The sequence below is a fragment of the Ranitomeya variabilis genome, chromosome 3 (assembly GCF_051348905.1).
Source record: "Ranitomeya variabilis isolate aRanVar5 chromosome 3, aRanVar5.hap1, whole genome shotgun sequence".
In the NCBI taxonomy this organism is placed as follows: Eukaryota; Metazoa; Chordata; class Amphibia; order Anura; family Dendrobatidae; genus Ranitomeya; species Ranitomeya variabilis.
This window is the reverse complement of record NC_135234.1, coordinates 426,773,715-426,792,602: the sequence shown is the minus strand read 5'-3', so window position 1 is coordinate 426,792,602 and position 18,888 is coordinate 426,773,715. Positions and strand designations below refer to the sequence as shown.

General features: G+C 43.8%; 1 protein-coding gene across 1 annotated transcript in view; it reads left to right on the top strand.

The window, feature by feature from the left end:
* Positions 1-4,403, top strand: part of TMEM132E (transmembrane protein 132E) — a 663,923-nt gene extending 659,520 nt beyond the window's left edge. Inside the window, exon 10 of the mRNA XM_077296388.1 lies at positions 1,720-4,403. Coding sequence (XP_077152503.1) covers positions 1,720-2,790 — 1,071 coding nt within the window. The 3' untranslated portion in view covers positions 2,791-4,403. The remainder of the gene's footprint in view (positions 1-1,719) is intronic.
* The last annotated feature ends 14,485 nt before the right edge of the window (positions 4,404-18,888 follow it).

Genomic DNA, 18,888 nt, shown 5'->3' with positions numbered 1-18,888 from the left:
TGCATAATCCACAAAATAGTACTTTCATGGAACAGTGTGAAAACAATCTGTTATTTCAAAGACCAATTTTAATTTACATGCAGCAGTGTTGTATAAATATGTGTCCTTGTCAAGATGTTATCACGACATATACTTACAATGTTAGAATGTGTTTTAAGCAGATAACTATAATCCCAAAAGTAATATATCAACATTAAAGCATTTGTGTAACCATTTCTGGTCTCAGCTCTCTGAAGTGAAGCATTACTGTATAAAACAAGGGAAAACATTTCCAAAGTGTATTTTCATCTTCATTTCAATGCAATATGGTGTAAGTGATATAAGTTGCATGGCATGACTCTCCTCATAAATGTTAAAATATTGTAAATGTTTGTGGCGTTTATATAAAGACATTTCTATTCTTCTATGTAATGCTTTTATTTTTGATGCAATACTTTTCAGAAATTTGTTTCGCTATGATAGCATTTGCTATGAATTTTATCTGCTAGGTATTAAATTCATTTCTCTGTCATTATTATGTAAATTTCATTTTTTTGCATTTCTACATACCGCTTTTGTGCCTTTAGTTACATATTGAAAAGCAGTAATATATGTGAAAGCACATTAGGCACTTGTGTCCTCACATTTTAAAGACATAATCACCCTGACTCCTTTACTTGTTGATTTATTTCCAACCTACAAAGGCTCATCATTTTTTTAGTACTAAGTTGAAAATGGAATTCAAGCTGGGGACAGAAAAGTCACATAATGGACACCAACATCTTTAACGGGACCTCATTGGCCATAATTGGGTTCATTGGGTTTCAATCATGGTGTCATTTTATCAGAAAAATATATTGCAGCATGCTGCGCTATTCTGGCATTCATGACAGAGGCTCTTAGCAGGGTTTTAAATGACTATGCGAGAAGTCTATATCAGGGGTCTCAAACCAAAATGGAATCCAGGGACACTTGAAAAAATTCCATTAGGATATGAGCCTCATTGTTAAATTTAGGCTGGGGCTAAAAAGCGAAGCGACTTTGGCCATGACAGAGGTTGTGCTACCAAAGACCGCTTTGTGTAACTTTTACAGTGTCATACATGTAAATGTAATTTCATTGCAAAGGCTAATATACTGCGATCTTGATAAGCAAGCCTGAAAAAAAGCACCTGCCCAGTTGGTTGTTCAAAGAAATGTAAAGGCTGAGAAATAAATTCTGCCCTTCTCAATAATGCACAAAGTAGCCAGGTACATATTCTTGGTGTTGTCCAAGGAGAACAGATAGGCTACGTTCACATTAGCGTTGTGCGGCGCAGCGTCGGGCGCAGCCGCGGCGACGCATGCGTCATGTACCCCTATATTTAACATGGGGGGCGCATGGACATGCGTTGTCTTGCGTTTTGTGACGCATGCGTCATTTTGGCGCAACTGTCAGGGCGCAGAGGACGTTGCATGATGCAGTTTTTTCTGCGCCAAAAATCATGCAAAAAATTAATTCATGCGTCACAAAACGCTGCGTTGTGCATGTGTTTTCCATGCGTTGTGTGTTGTGTCGCCGACGCTGCACCGCACAACGCAAACGTGAACGTAGCCTAAACTCCATAATAATACAGATCTTGCTATACTGAAGCCTTAGATGTAGTAATTAAAGGCATTATGATATATGATACCTCTATTACTGGCAGAATAATGTTTGTAACAGTGTTTAAAACTAATGTATGTGTTTTCTTTCTTTCAGGAAGCTCTACTGAATCTTTGGCTCACATTCAGTGATGGAACCTCAGCTCCATTGTCACTCTATGATCCCAAAGATTACACATTAGCAGTCACCAGCTTGGATGAGAAGGTGGTATCTGTAAGCCCAGAACGTGCTTTTCCTCTTGTAATTGCTGGAGAAGAGCAGGGAACAGGGTCATTGCTTAGGGCTGAAATGATAATTAATGAAAGCTGCCAAAAAACTAAACGAAAAAGTGTGCTCTTCACTGCAACAGCTCTTGCCCATGTTGTTTTTGGCTCTCTTGAACCAGGAGGAGAAGGTGAACATGGAAAATTAATTACTGAGGTTCCCCCACATTCGCCTGTGCAAGACAACAGAGAAACATCAGAAACAACATCTATGATAAGTCTATCTACACCAGTCGAAGAGCACAGTTCACGTGTTCCTGGGGATTATTCTTTACCAATTCCTACAGTTTATCCTCAATTGCCACGAGGATTAACAGACCTAGAAATTGGAATGTATGCTCTCCTTGGAGTTTTCTGCCTTGCCATACTGGTCTTCCTTATAAACTGTATTGTGTTTGTTTTAAAATACAGACACAAAAGGGTTCCACCAGAGGGCCAGGCTAATCCTGATCATTCTCACCATTGGGTTTTTCTTGGAAATGGTCAGCCTCTTAGAGCACGAGGAGAGTTATCTCCACAACCTGAAAGTCCCGGAAATCCTTTAGAAGCAGGAACTCTACCACCTCATCATTCTTCGTGCTGTAGAGGGGAAGCAAGAGGAAGTAGCAGTAACAGCAGTTCTCAGGCTAGTGTGCAAAGCCAATCTCATGGACGTGGAGATGGTTCCTCTGGTGGTGGTGGCTCAAGTAGGGAAGCAAGTGAGGACCCATTAAGTTCTTCCCCAACATCCAAGCGCAAGAGAGTGAAGTTTACTACCTTTACTAGTTTACCTAGTGAAGGTAGTGTTTATGATGCAGTACCAGGAACAGAAGAATGTGATCTTGAGTGGGTTTGCCGAGATATGGGACTAAGAGACCAACACGAACTCAGAGACTATATCAGGAGGGTCAGAGATATGGCATAGCCTTAGGATTTTGTGGACCTGTTGTAATGGATGAGATGGGCAAACATGCACCCCTTAAGATCTGCTGTTTTCTGCAAAACACAGGAATGGGATAATGTGCCCTCTTATGTCTCAATATTAATGTATCCAAACCCACACACTGCCACTCACCTCTTTTCCTTGCTTCATACCAATAGTCACTTAAGACATTGAATTGTCTGTCTTTCTCTTCTTCGCTTTTATTCAGAACACATGCACATCTAGCCAAGAGAAGGGAGCATGTTGTCTACCTATGTCTCTTTTTTCTTAAAGATGGAGATGTGAGCATTACTTTGCCTCCGGCATACCAAACTGCTTCATATATTCCACAAGTAACGTATATACCATTCTTAAGTTCCAGATGAATTGTTGAAGAGACACAGAACTGGCTCTTTGCTTGTGTGAATGAAATGAAAAAAACATTGCATATTGTTTTTGCTAGACAAAAACATGCTGAAAATGAACCTAAATGATACATGACCATTAAACTGATGAACATGAATGCAACAGAATATTTTAGAGACATGAGGCACAATACATTTTTGCCAATCCAAATACAATTCACAGAACAGAAGTGAAATTGGAAATGACGAATACATGAATGATGATAACATAGTTATGTTCCTAACATTTATACAGTATTATAAAGTGCAGAAATGTGTTCAACAAAACAGCGGCAGACTCAAAAAGCACCTCAAAAGTGACAAGATTTATTCTCAGGGGACTTAAGCAGTTAATATGGTTCATAAATTGCTAATAAGGGTGATGTTGTGGCAAACCATATTGTGGGATAGTAGCCATCTATGAATGGGTTGGTATTGAGAGGCACAGTCCAACGGTATTGGCATAAACATATTACCAACTCCTAATTTTGGGCAATACAAGAGTTAATAGTGCAGCTAATATGTAACATGCTTGCTAACGCAGAATGTTAAGGGTTTATTTGGTCGTTTTGAGACACAGCATTTTATTTGTCATGTCACCACACAAATTGATTATTTTTAATTGTTGGGAGAAAAAAACTTTTTTTCTTTAGGATATTTGGAGTCAGCTAATCCATTAAAAAAAAATGAATCCTTGATTCTATGAGTCAGTGTTGCAATCGAGTGACATTCAGTCTGAAGAGTTCTTGTAGTAGGACTTTTTCAAACAAACCCTCAACCTTGTATATGTATCATCATTATTTTATTATATGCGAACATGCATTTATTTCCTAATTTGAGTTACCAGGATGTGATTTATATATTTTGAAAGTACGACATTACTACTCTGATGAATCCTTAATGCTAGAGGACTACTGCCTTTTATTATTTGATTTATTTTGCTTTTTTCGGACAAATGCATTGAGTGTAATGGCAGAAGACCACTCACCTGTGTTAACAGATGCTAGAGATACCACCAGGTATGGAGGACAGAGCACATCTGCTGAAATCAGGGGACATATTTCTTGGGATGTACTGTTCCCAAGCAGGAAGAATGGGTGCATAGAACGTTCTCCTTATATAAGACATGTATGTCTTGAATTTAACCACCATTTATGTCAAATGTTTCCCTCAACAAATATATGGGAAAATAAAGTTTGGCAGTGCACCAAAGTTATACGTGTGTGTTTTTGTTGTTTTCTTCATACATCGAAGACATCTCCAGGTACGATTTACATTTCTATTTTATAAGATATGTTGTGTGGCATATCAGAAAAGCACTATGGGTGAGAATTATAAATGCTGGCATCGCTCTCCAACTGTACAGCCTTAGCATAAATGACCCCTTTCAGGACTGGATCTTACTTTCCGACATAGTGCATGGTATTATATTATCTAGGCAGGAATCACCACTGATGACATATAACTGGTGCATGGTATAATGTTATCATCTAGGGAGGAATCACCACTGATGGTATATCACTAGTGCATGGTATAATGTTATCATCTAGGGAGGAATCACCACTGATGTTATATCACTAGTGCATGGTATAACGTTATCATCTAGGGAGGAATCAACACTGATCGAATATCACTAGTGCATGGTATAACTTTATCATCTAGGGAGGAATCAACACTGATCGAATATCACTAGTGCATGGTATAATGGTATCATCTAGAAATGATTCACCACTGATGGCATATCACAAGTGCATAGTATTATATTATCATCTAGGCAGGAATCACCACTGATGGCATATAACTGGTGCATGGTATAACGTTATCATCTAGGGAGGAATCACCACTGATGGCATATAACTGGTGCATGGTATAACGTTATCATCTAGGGAGGAATCACCACTGATGGTATATCACTAGTGCATGGTATAATGTTATCATCTAGGGAGGAATAAACACTGATTGAATATCACTAGTGCATGGTATAATGGTATCATCTAGAAAGGGACCACCACTGATGTCACATCACAAATGCATGGTATAACATTATCATCTAGGGTGGAATCATTACTGATGACATATCACTAGTGCATGGAATATCGTTCTCATCTAGGGAAAAATCACCTCTGATGGCATATCACAAGTGCATTGTATAACGTAATCTTCTGGAGAGGAATCGCCACTCATGGCATATCACAAGTGCATTTCTAAGTCCTCTTTTTGTTGTTTTGCTGATAGAGGTAGGACTCGCAAGTGTGAGAACTCGTGACGTGGGTTGCGAGCTTCCATGTTTTGACCATAATATCGACTAATGCCTCACGTATATTTATATGTGTTTTTTGCACTTTATTTATCTTTCAGGGTGCAGTAGGGCCCAGATGGCTCTGTAAACTGGGGCATCTGTTCACACAGGATGCATTATGGTTAGCACTGGGCAGCCCACCTGATCAAATAGTATGAACATCACTAATAGGCTGTTAGCCAGATGTTCTGCATTACCTGTATGTGAATAGTGCCACATTAACATTATTTTCTGTGCACTGATATACCAAATAGTTATGGTTATTTCATCATCAGTATTGTTGCACCTGTGTTGCCGCCATCTTTACTTGGGTCCACTGCACCCTGCATTTGTTTGATGGCCTGGGAAGGTAAGCATATCTGCCTTTTTTCTAGCATTTTATAACGTTATCATCTAGGGAGGAACTACCTCTGATGGCATATCACTAGTGCATGGTATAACATTATAATCTAGGAAGGAACCACCACTGATGTCATATCACAAGTGCATGGTATAACGTTATCATCTAGGAAGGAATCACCACTAAGACCCTGACAAAAAAAAAACAAAGGCATTAGTCCTGCACATAATACACTTATACAGTATATCCAGCATTCCCATTCATTTGGACCTCTCTTCCCTGTTTTTCAAATCAGTGGTGGTTCTTTAAGGTCTGATCCCCTAGTCAGGATGCTCTGATACATTCTAGCTGTGAGACGCTAGTGATAAGATGCTAAAACCCACAAATGTTGAGCAGAAAACAGAAAAATACTGATTCAACCCTATTTGTTAAGCCTGGGACACGGAGACAGGATATAGTCTGCATGGTTCTGCAAAATATGGTGCCTCTTGACTTTTGGATGTGGGACGGACCCCCACTCCACCTTAAAGCAATGTGACATGCAGAAGTAGTGTTAACTGCTGTTGCTTCAAAAGCATCCAGCAACTAGAGGGATTAACACAGTCACGTGAGACAGTGAGTGCTTAGTAGAGCCCCAGGGCATTGTGGGAAACTTGTGGACTGTTCTGACAGCAGCCGAAGGGATTAGTGGTGTGTGTCTGTGATCTGTCTCAAAAAACATTCAGACAAGTGATCGATAGGGACAAAGGATTCCATTACAGAGTGGAGCTGGGCTAACCCCTGGCTGGCAAGTTGAGAAAGTCTATCAGGAGCAGGAACATAAGTACTCTAAATAAATTGTGTCACAGGGATAATCTCTCTCAGCAAACCCCCCTCCCTCCTCCATTATATTGTGCTGGAAGGAATGCTGTGGACTGCTGTGCTTTTGTAATGAGTCTTGATCTGTGCAGAACTGTGCTATCAAAAGAGACTGTTAGTCAATGTGTCACACAGTGCAATTTTGATCGCTACGACGGCACGATCCGTGATGTCGCAGCGATCGTATGATTATCGCTCCAGCGTCGTAGACTGCGGTCACACGTTGCAATCACGGCGCTGGAGCGATGCCGAAGTCCGCTGGTAACCAGGGTAAACATCGGGTTACTAAGTGCAGGGCCACGCTTAGTAACCCGATGTTTACCGTGGTTACCAGCGTAAAAGTAAAAAAAAACAAACCGTACATGCTCACCATCTGATGTCCGTCCGGTCCCTTGCCGTCCGCTTCCTGCTCTGACAGATCCGGCCGTACAGTGAGAGCAGAGTGCAGCGGTGACGTCACCGCTGTGATCTGCTCTCACTTTCCGGCCGGCAGACAGTCAGAGCGGGAAGCGGACGGCAAGGGACCGGACGGACATCAGATGGTGAGCATGTACGGTTTTTTTTTTTTTACTTTTACGCTGGTAACCACGGTAAACATCGGGTTACTAAGCGCGGCCCTGCGCTTAGTTACCCGGTGTTTACCCTGGTTACCAGCGAACGCATCGCTGGATCGCTGTCACACACAACGATCCAGCGATGTCAGCGGGTGATCAAGCGACGAAAGAAAGTTCCATACGATCTGCTACGACGTACGATTCTCAGCAGGATCCCTGATCGCTGCTGCGTGTCAGACACTGCGATATCGTAATGATATCGCTAGAACGTCACGAATCGTACCGTCGTAGCGATCAAAATTGCACTGTGTGACGGTACCCTAAGAAGCAGCTGTACTGTTTATAAAGCCTGTGCTTAAGAGACTTGAATTGTACTGAATGTGCTGTGACATTAAACTACACTGTTCCTGTTCATGAGTACTCTATCAATTGTATCTGTGTGAGCAAGTGGATCCATCTTGTGTCTGAGGAAGCTACAGTACATGGTTGCCCTGAGTAAAGGTTCCCCCAGAGTTCCAAAGCATTCATGAGACCTGTCCCGCCCCTATCTGAACCTAGTGGCGTACACGTAACAACAATCATAACTACACTAAACCTAGACACTGGAATAAATACAGAAAACACATTATTTTGGTTGCTAAAATAGCCACAGCTTTATTTAAATCACAGGATTAAATTAATCACAGTAGGAGTCAGGTGGAGTGCTAGTACACTGGGATTCACAAGTACTGTGATATCTCCAGCAGTCTGACATCTAGCACCAGGAGTTCACATGAGTTTGTCTCTTCTTTTTCCATTGGTAACAATTCTAATAAAAACTCTGTTTTTAACACACAATCACGACCACACAATTTCATTAAAATAGTTTTAATTATATGATGGTCATTATAATAAGACTTTTTTACCTTTTTTCTCATTGTTGTTTTTATTTAATTCTTAATTTTTTGTTCAATCAGTACCATACATATTCAATTACCTTCCTAATTAAATATACAACTGTTGGGGTTGGCGGAATGCACCGAGTATACAGTATATATATATGTATAAATAGCTGCGTTTGCAACCTGGGGTCCACCGTGCAGGAGAGGAACGTGCTGCTGGCAAATGGCGGCGCTATATGGCGGTATAAGCGAACTCTGTTAACTCCTCAGAGTCGCTAGAAATAAGATGTGGTGCCCTGTTAGCATCACAGTGGAACACAGCTAACTGCTGAGCTGATGGCAGTCAGTGGTCACACACCCAGAAAAGTACACAAACACTCCTCACCAGAGGTGCAGGTATTCTAGGGGCTTATTTCAGCCGGGTCCCTGAATACATACATGCAAAATCCTCACCAGAGGTGCCGGTATTCTAGGGGCTTATTTCAGCCAGGTCCCTGAATACACACATACAGGCGCGACCACAAATAGCAAGCTCATGACATGAGGTAATACTAGCGCATGGCTGTGCGGCCATGCAAACCTTTTATAGCTGCAGCAGCTTCAGGACCTTCCTAGAGAACCAATGGAAGATGCTACAATACCTGAGCAACTTCAGGACCATTCTAGAGGACCAATGATAGCTGCTGCAGTACCTGAGCATTAGGGTTGAGCGACTTTCATTTTTATAGGATCGGGTCGGGTTTCACGAAACCCGACTTTCTCAAAAGTTGGGTCGAGTGAAATCGGCCGATCCTATAAAAAAGTCGGGGTCGGGGTCGGCCGAAACACGAAACCCAATGCAGTGCAATGGGATACTATGGTTCCCAGGGTCTGAAGGAGAGGAAACTCTCCTTCAGGCCCTGGGATCCATATTTAAGTGTAAAATAAAGAATTAAAATAAAAAATATTGATATACTCACCTCTCCGACGCAGCCTGGACATCGCCGCTGGTAACCGGCATCTTCCATTCCTAAGAATGGCGCTTGAAAGACCTTTCGATGAAGTCACGGCTTGTGATTGGTCGCGGCCGCCCACGTGACCGCTCAGCGACCAATCACAAAGCCGTGACGTAATTTTCAGGTCCTAAATTCCTCATTCTAGGAATTTAGAACATGAGAATTACGTCACGGCTTTTGATTGGTCGCTGAGCGGTCACGTGGGCCGCCGCGACCAATCACAGCGCCGTGACGTCATCGAAAGGTCCTTCACGCGCTCATTCTTAAGAAGGAAGGCTGCCGGAAAGAAGCCGAGGGTGAGTATATTCCTATTAGGTATATACTCACCCTCGGACGCGCCCTGCTTCTTTCCGGCAGCCTTCCTTCTTAAGAATGAGCGCGTGAAGGACCTTTCGATGACGTCACGGCGCTGTGATTGGTCGCGGCGGCCCACGTGACCGCTCAGCGACCAATCAAAAGCCGTGACGTAATTCTCATGTCCTAAATTCCTAGAATGAGGAATTTAGGAACTGAAAATTACGTCACGGCTTTGTGATTGGTCGCTGAGCGGTCACGTGGGCGGCCATGACCAATCACAAGCCGTGACGTCATCGAAAGGTCTTTCAAGCGCCATTCTTAGGAACGGAAGATGCCGGTTACCAGCGGCGATGTCCAGGCTGCGTCGGAGAGGTGAGCATATCAATATTTTTTATTTTAATTCTTTATTTTACACTTAAATGTGGATTCCGATACCGATTTCCGATATCGCAAACATATCGGAACTCGGTATCGGAATTCCGATACCAGATTCAGAAGATCGCCGACCTCATGGCCGACCCCACACAGGGGTCGGGTCGGGTTTCATGAAACCCGACTTTGCCAAAAGTCGGCGACTTCTGAAAATGGCCGACCCGGTTCGCTCAACCCTACTGAGCATGTGACCCCTGACCTCCAATGAGAGGTCTTACCTTGGGCATGCTCAGTGTGTGCAAGGCAGGACTTAGTCCCAGAAAAGCCTACTCGCCGCTAACCAGTGCAGGCTACAACAGCAGAGCCTGGAATGGCAGCAGTAACCCTTTGCACAGTATCAGGCTGAGCGAGATGCTGGGACCGACGTCTCTGCTGAGCAGGCTCCGCTGCGGCTGATGTAGAATGGGAGATCGCAGCAGACATGGCTCAAGATTCCCCCTGTGCAGTGGCGGGAACTCGACTCCTAATAAATACTGCCCTTTTATACACAACATTCACATTGTTACTGTATTTTTACACACATGCAATATATCACAGTTTATCAATAAAATCTTGTTAATCACAAGGCACATTTTTATTTTATTATCACATACACTTTCTATAGTTCTCCAACTTTACTGATATCAAACAAATGTTTAGTCACATGTACCTCTCTGGGGTGGTTTATAATGAAATTGGCGCCTTTTTAAAATTTATATACCATGTAAGTCTGTCTATGATATTTTTTTAGTTAACCACTTCATGACCTTGGGATTTTCACTTTTTCCGTGTTCATTTTTCGCTCCCCTCCTTCCCAGAGCCGTGACTTTTTTATTTTTCCATTAATTTGGCGCCTTTTTAAAATTTATATACCATGTAAGTCTGTCTATGATATTTTTTTAGTTAACCACTTCATGACCTTGGGATTTTTCATTTTTCCGTGTTCGTTTTTCACTCCCCTCCTTCCCAGAGCCATAACTTTTTTATTTTTCCGTCAATTTGGCCATGTGAGGGCTTATTTTTTGCAGGACGAGTTTTACTTTTGAACGACATCATTGGTTTTACCATGTCGTGTACTAAAAAATGGGAAAAAATTCCAAGTGCGGTGAAATTGCAATCCCACACTTGTTTTTTGCTTGACTTTTTTGCTAGGTTCACTAAATGCTAAAACTGACCTGCCATTATGATTCTTCTGGTCAGTATGAGTTCATAGACACCTAAAATGACTAGGTTATTTTTTATCTAAGTGGTGAACAAAAATTCCAAACTTTGCTAAAAAAACAACAAAAAACATTGCACCATTTTCCGATACTCGTAGCGTCTCCATTTTTCATGATCTGGGGTCGATTGATGGCTTATTTTTTGTTTGCCGAGCTGGAATTTTTAATGATAGCATTTTGGTGCAGATATGTTCTTTTGATCGCCCGTTATTGCATTTTAATGCAATGTCGCGGCAACCAAAAAAACGTAATTCTGGCACTTCGAATTTTGTTTATCGCTACGCCGTTTAGTGATCAGGTTAATGCTTTTTTTTTATTGATAGATCGGGCGATTCTGAACGCAGCGATACCAAATATGTGTAGGTTTGATTTTTTTTTTATTGATTTATTTTGATTGGGGCAAAAGGGGGGTGATTTCAACTTTTATATTTTTTTATTTTTTTCACTTTTTTTTCCTTTTTTTTTTTACTTTTGCCATGCTTCAATAGAAGCAGGCACAACGTGATCGGCTCTGCTACATAGCAGCGATCTGATGTTCGCTGCTATGTAGCAGAAATGCAGGTGTGCTGTGAGCGCCGACCACAGGTTGGCGCTCACAGCTGCCGGGGATCAGTAACCATAGAGGTCTCAATGACCTCTATGGTTACTATTCAGAAGCATCGTTGACCTCCGATCATGTGACGGGGGTCGGCGATGCAATCATTTCCGGCCACCCGGCCGGAAGCGGTAGTTAAATGCCATTGTCTGCGTTTGACAGCGGCATTTAACTAGTTAATAGGCACGGGCAGATCACGATTCTGCCCGTGCCTATTACGGGCACATGTCAGCTGTTCAAAACAGCTGACATGTCCCGGCTTTGATGCGGGCTCACCGCCGGAGCCCGCATCAAAGCGGGGCTTCTGACCTTGGACGTACTATCCCGTCCGAGGTCAGAAAGGGGTTAATATTGTGGTTCTCATGATGAGGAAGTTTGTTCCAACTTTGAAACACTTTGCGGATAAACTGCATTGACATTCCTGTACATTCCTTTACATTCTGTAAAGAAGACATTCTTCTGGTACCTTGAATTATATCGGCAGCACAGACTACTACTCCTATCATCCCACCACTTGTTCGTATGGCTGGAGATCCCATTTTGGAGGTACTGCAGCAGCTTCCAAGCTTTGGTTTCTTAGTTGTGGGTTAATCAACTCCAAAATGAGAGCAGTTTACCTCTCACCTATCACCTATACAAATGTGCCCAACAGATAGACTCTATTGAGCTTGATGCTCCCTCTTTTGAGCTGGTCATTTTGTCACTTTTAGCTGCACCAAAGTGTTGCACTCTAACAGAGGAGAGTGATAAAGTCACCATACTTCTAACAGAGTGTAATCACTGTTTTGGCTGTGTAGTAGAGGCGTAGCTAGGGTTTTGGTTCTGGGGGAGCAAAACCTCTGAGTGGGTCCCTATCCAGGTAACCCTGATTACAACTGTGGTGTCGCATCCTAATATTGGATGTAGGAGAACCTCAGTAGATGACCGCGTTGTTACTAAAAAACATCTGTATGCAAAGATCAACACTGATACTGACACTAACTTACTGCTTGTTATGTCTGATGGAATAGTTAACTTTCACGTTTATTTAAAGGGAACCTGTCACCCCCAAAATTAGTGATGAGGTAAGCCCACCGGCATCAGGGGCTTATCTACAGCATTCTGTAATGCTGTATATAAGCTCCCGATGTATCCTGAAAGATGAGAAAAAGAGGTTAGATTATACTCACCCAGGGGCGGTCCCTCTGTGGTCTGATCCGATGGGTGTCGCGGTCCAGTCCGGGGCCTCCCATCTTCTTACGATGACGTCCTCTTCTTGTATTCATGCTGCAGTTCCAGTGCAGGGGTACTCTGTCTGCTGCATGCTTTGTCCCAGTCCGCTGACCAGTACTGGCTACAATGGCAGAAGCTGGAAAGGCAGCAGTAACCCTTTGCACAGTGTCAGACTGAGCAAGACGCTGGGACCGATGCCTCCTCTGAGCAGACTCCACTGCGGCAGGAGAAGAATGGGAGACCGCAGCAGAGAGAGCTCGAGATTCCCCCTGTGCAGAGGTGGGAACTCAGCCCCCAACACAGGGCCCAGGGTGACTTCACTCTCTACCTTCCCTGGTAGCTATGCTACTGATTTGAAGTCATGGACATTTATGGGTATAGCTGATGAAACGAGAGCAGGGAGCGTGGGGAGTAAGAATGTAGACTGGGGTCTAAATTATGTTAAGAACATTTTGCGTAGGTCATTCCATTCAAATAAACCACCCCATTTTGGCAGTGACCTGTCACTTAACCCCTTAACAGGTAATACACATTAAAATGGCAGTCATTAAGGGGCCTTAGACCTGATCACTGTTTTAAACTGCATTAAGGAATAAGTGAATAGTGCCCCTCCATGGATGCAATTCCCGAGGGTGACAGCTCTACACGACAGATGACACTATGTGGTATTGGCCCCGGACAGTCATTCGCAACAGCAGTATCTAAGTGGTTAAAAGGGAGTTAAAAGACACTCTTTAAAAGGATCAACTCCCAGCAATCGTATTTGCAGCGCCCCAGAGTCTGGTCGTTGCAGTAACGTCGCTCTTCCATCAGGGGGAGTGATGGTACGTCTGATTTCACTAAAAGAGTTCACCTTGCAGGTATCACAGACACATATTACACTTCACACTCCAGCCGCCAGGGGGAGCAAAAGGTCCTATCTACTAGGCCACTCCTCACACATGGGTAAAACTGGGGGTTGGATAGGAAGTTAGAGAGAAAGGAGCTGGGGAGAGTTCGAGAGAGGATCTGTCAGGGGTGGGATCCTGACAGCGGCCTAGCACAGACAGACCGTTACGGAGCCGAGCCTGTGCCTTATAGCGGCAGACTCCTAAGAAAGGACACGAAGTGAAGCATATTGTGGAGAAGTGAGAAACGGGATCACAGCACAAAGGAGATAGAACTAGAAGGAGTCATGCCTCAAGATCAGCAACATCCTTCTGAGGTGCATAGCCAGCAGCCGGAACGCCGAGGAAGTAATAGGCTCTACGTATTACTTTGAACTACGGCAGGGCAGTTAACTTTAGGTTGGCTGTCTCACCTTTACACCTAACGAAGACAACGGAGGCAATTGTGGGAGAGGGGCATCTCTAGGGTCCCTATAAAATAACTCCAGGCCTACCCCGTCATACGGGTGCTGTTGTGAACTCTGTTTTCGGGCTCCCTCTTGTGGTCACTGGTGGTATGGTGTGACTTTTGCTTTGGGCTCCCCCTGGTGGCTTTGTTTGTTATCCTGCTGGTCTCTGGCTATCAGCTGGTTCGTTATCCTCTGGGAGGTTCCTATATAGCTCTGTTTTACTTCCTCTTGTTGCCGGCTGTCGATGTAATCAGTGCTACTCAGATTCCTTCTGACTACCTTGCTCCCAGTCCATCCAGGACAAAGCTAAGTTTTGTTTGCTCATTTTTTTTGATCAGCAGTGTTTATCATGTTTTCTTGTCCAGCTTGCTAAAATGTGATTTCTTTGCTTGCTGGATGCTCTAGTGGACTGAGTTTCTCCCCACACACCATTAGTTGGTGCGTGGGTTCTTGTAATCTCAGGATGGATATTTTGTAAGGGTTTTTTATTGATCGCATAGACCCCTGCTCTATTTTCTGCTTTCTAGTACTAGTGGGCCTCTTTTGCTGAATCTGATTTCATCCCTACGTATGTGCCTTCTTCTTACTTCACCGTTAATATTTGTTGGGGGTTTCTATATCTTTGGGGATTATTTCTCTGGAGGCAAGCGAGGTCTTTCTTTCTCTTTAGGGGTAGCTAGTTCCTCAGGCTGGCTCGAAACGTCTAGGAATTTTTTAGGCACGTTCACCAGCTACCTCTAGTTGTTTTGGATAGGTTCAGATTTGCGATCAGTCCAGTTACCATCTCCCTAGAGCTTGTCTTTAGTTTATTCACTTGCTGGTCTATTCGTGATCCTCAGCCACTAAGGATCATAACAGTACAGCCGGCCAGTAAAGTGTTAATTGCATGGCAGAAGCAGGAGAAAAGAAGCCTTGAGAATTTTTTTTTTTTTTTTGCCGTGTGTCTAGCTGCTGTGGCTAGCTTCTCTCCTCCTCTTAATCTTGGTGTGGCTCTGAGTTCAGCTGCTGACATGGATGTCCAGAGCTTGGCTTCCAGTCTGGATCATCTTGCTGCTAGGGTTCAAAGTATTCAGGATTTTGTTGTTCACAGTCCTATGTCAGAGCCTAGAATACCTATTCCGGAGTTGTTTTCTGGAGATAGATCTAGGTTCCTGAATTTTAGGAACAATTGTAAGTTGATTCTTTCTTTGAAACCTCGTTCCTCTGGTGATGCTGTTCAGCAAGTTAAGATTATCATTTCCTTTTTGCGTGGTGACCCCCAAGATTGGGCCTTCGCATTGGCGTCAGGGGATCCTGCATTGCTTAGTGTAGATGCGTTTTTTCTAGCCCTTGAAATGCTCTATGAGGAACCTAATCTTGAGAACCAGGCTGAAAAAACGTTATTGGCCCTCTCGCAGGGGCAAGATGAAGCAGAGGTGTACTGCCAGAAATTTCGGAAATGGTCGGTGCTTACTCAGTGGAATGAGTGTGCCCTGGCTGCAAATTTCAGTGAAGGTCTTTCTGAAGCCATTAAGAATGTCATGGTGGGGTTCCCTACGCCTGCAGGTCTGAATGAGTCAATGACTCTGGCCATTCAGACTGATCGGCGTTTGCGGGAGCGCAAACCTGTGCACCATTTGGTGGTGTCTTCTGAACAGACACCTGAATCTATGCAATGTGACAGAATTCTGACCAGAAGTGAACGGCAAAATTATAGACGGCAAAATGGGTTGTGCTTTTGCTGTGGTGACTCAGCTCATGTTATCTCAGCATGCTCTAAGCGCAAAAAAAAGGTTGATAAATATGTCACCATTGGTACTTTACAGCCTAAGTTCATTTTGTCTGTTACCCTGATTTGTTCCCTGTCATCTTACCCTGTTAATGCTTTTGTAGATTCAGGTGCCGCCCTGAGTCTGATGGATTGGTCATTTGCCAGGCGCTGTGGTTTTGATTTGGAGCCTTTAAAATTCCCTATTCCACTAAGGGGAATTGATTCTACACCATTGGCTACGAATAGACCTCAGTACTGGACACAAGTGACCATGTGCATGACTCCTGTTCATCAGGAGGTGATTCGCTTTCTTGCACTGCATAATTTGCATGATGTCGCCGTGTTGGGTCTACCATGGTTGCAGACTCATAATCCAGTCCTGGATTGGAAAGCTATGTCGGTGTCAAGTTGGGGTTGTCAGGGAATTCATGGTGACGCTCCTGTGGTGTCTATTGCTTCGTCCACTCCTTCTGAAGTCCCTACGTTTTTGTCAGACTACCAGGATGTATTTGAGGAGCCCAAACTCAATTCTCTACCTCCTCATAGGGACTGTGATTGTGCTATAAATTTGATTCCTGGTAGTAAGTTTCCTAAGTGACGACTTTTCAATTTATCTGTGCCGGAGCATGCTGCCATGCGGAGTTATATAAAGGAGTCTTTAGAGAAGGGACATATTCGCCCGTCCTCATCCCCTCTTGGTGCAGGATTCTTTTTTGTGGCTAAAAAGGATGGTTCCCTGAGACCCTGTATTGATTACCGCCTTTTGAATAAAATCACGGTCAAATTTCAGTATCCTTTGCCATTGTTAACTGATTTGTTTGCTCGCATTAGGGGGTCTAGTTGGTTCACCAAGATACATCTTCGTGGTGCGTATAACCTTGTGCGTATAAAACAGGGTGATGAATGGAAAACTGCATTTAATACGCCTGAAGGCCATTTTGAGTACTTGGTGATGCCTTTTGGACTTTCTAATGCTCCTTCAGTCTTTCAGTCCTTTATGCATGACATCTTCCGTGAATATCTGGATAAGTTTATGATTGTGTATCTGGATGATATTCTGGTTTTTTCGGATGATTGGGAGTCTCATGTTAAGCAGGTCAGGATGGTCTTTCAGGTCCTACGTGACAATGCTTTATTTGTGAAGGGCTCAAAATGTCTTTTTGGAGTCCAGAAGATTTCTTTTTTGGGTTTCATTTTTTCTCCTTCTACTATTGAGATGGACCCAGTCAAGGTTCAGGCTATTCATGACTGGACGCAGCCTACATCTGTTAAGAGTCTTCAGAAGTTCTTGGGTTTTGCTAATTTTTACCGTCGCTTCATAGCTAATTTTTCTGCCGTTGTTAAGCCTTTGACGGATTTGACCAAGAAGGGTTCTGATGTGACTAATTGGTCTTCTGCGGCTGTGAAGGCCTTTCGGGAGCTGAAGCGTCGGTTTTCTTCGGCTCCGGTCTTATGTCAGCCAGATGTCTCACTTCCCTTCCAGGTGGAGGTTGATGCTTCCGAGATTGGAGCGGGGGCTGTTTTGTCACAGAGAAGCCCCGATGGCTCTGTGATGAAGCCATGTGCTTTCTTTTCAAGAAAGTTTTTGCCTGCCGAGCGGAATTATGATGTCGGTAATCGGGAGCTGTTGGCTATGAAGTGGGCATTTGAGGAGTGGCGACATTGGCTCGAGGGAGCTAAACATCGTGTGGTGGTCTTGACTGACCACAAGAATTTGATTTATCTCGAGTCGGCCAAGCGGCTGAATCCCAGACAGGCTCGTTGGTCGTTGTTTTTCTCTCGTTTTGATTTCATGGTCTCGTACCTGCCGGGTTCGAAGAATGTGAAGGCTGATGCTCTTTCTAGGAGTTTTGTGCCTGACTCTCCTGGAGATTCAGAGCCGGCTGGTATCCTTAGAGAAGGGGTGATTTTGTCTGCCATCTCCCCAGATTTGCGACGTGTGCTGCAAGAGTTTCAGGCGGATAGACCTGACCGCTGTCCACCGGAGAGACTGTTTGTCCCGGATAGATGGACCAACAGAGTCATCTCCGAGGTTCATTCTTCGGTGTTGGTGGGCCATCCTGGAATATTTGGTGCCAGAGACTTGGTGGCCAGGTCTTTTTGGTGGCCTTCCTTGTCGCGGGATGTGCGTTCCTTTGTGCAGTCTTGTGGAATTTGTGCTCGGGCGAAGCCTTGCTGTTCTCGTGCCAGTGGTTTGCTGTTACCTTTGCCTGTCCCGAAGAGGCCTTGGACGCACATTTCCATGGATTTTATTTCAGATCTCCCTGTCTCTCAGAGAATGTCTGTCATCTGGGTGGTGTGTGATCGTTTTTCTAAGATGGTCCATTTGGTGCCCTTGCCTAAGTTGCCTTCCTCCTCCAAGTTGGTTCTGCTGTTTTTTCAAAATGTGGTTCGTTTGCACGGGATTCCTGAGAACATTGTTTCTGACAGAGGATCCCAGTTTGTGTCTAGATTTTGGCGGACCTTTTGTGCTAAGTTGGGCATTGAATTGTCTTTTTCCTCGGCCTTCCATCCTCAGACGAATGGCCAAACCGAGCGAACTAATCAGACCTTGGAGACTTATTTAAGATGTTTTGTTTCTGCTGACCAGGACAACTGAGTTACTTTTTTACCGTTGGCCGAGTTTGCCCTTAATAATCGGGCTAGTTCTGCTACTTTGGTTTCTCCTTTTTTTTGTAATTCGGGGTTTCATCCTCGTTTTTCCTCGGGTCAGGTGGAGCCTTCTGACTGTCCTGGAGTGGATGTTGTGGTGGATAGGTTGCATCAGATTTGGAATCATGTGGTGGACAATTTGAAGTTGTCACAAGAGAAGGCTCAGCTCTTTGCCAACCGCCGTCGCTGTGTGGGTCCCCGACTTCGCGTTGGGGACTTGGTGTGGTTGTCTTCTCGCTTCGTTCCTATGAAGGTCTCCTCTCCTAAGTTCAAGCCTCGGTTTATCGGTCCTTATAA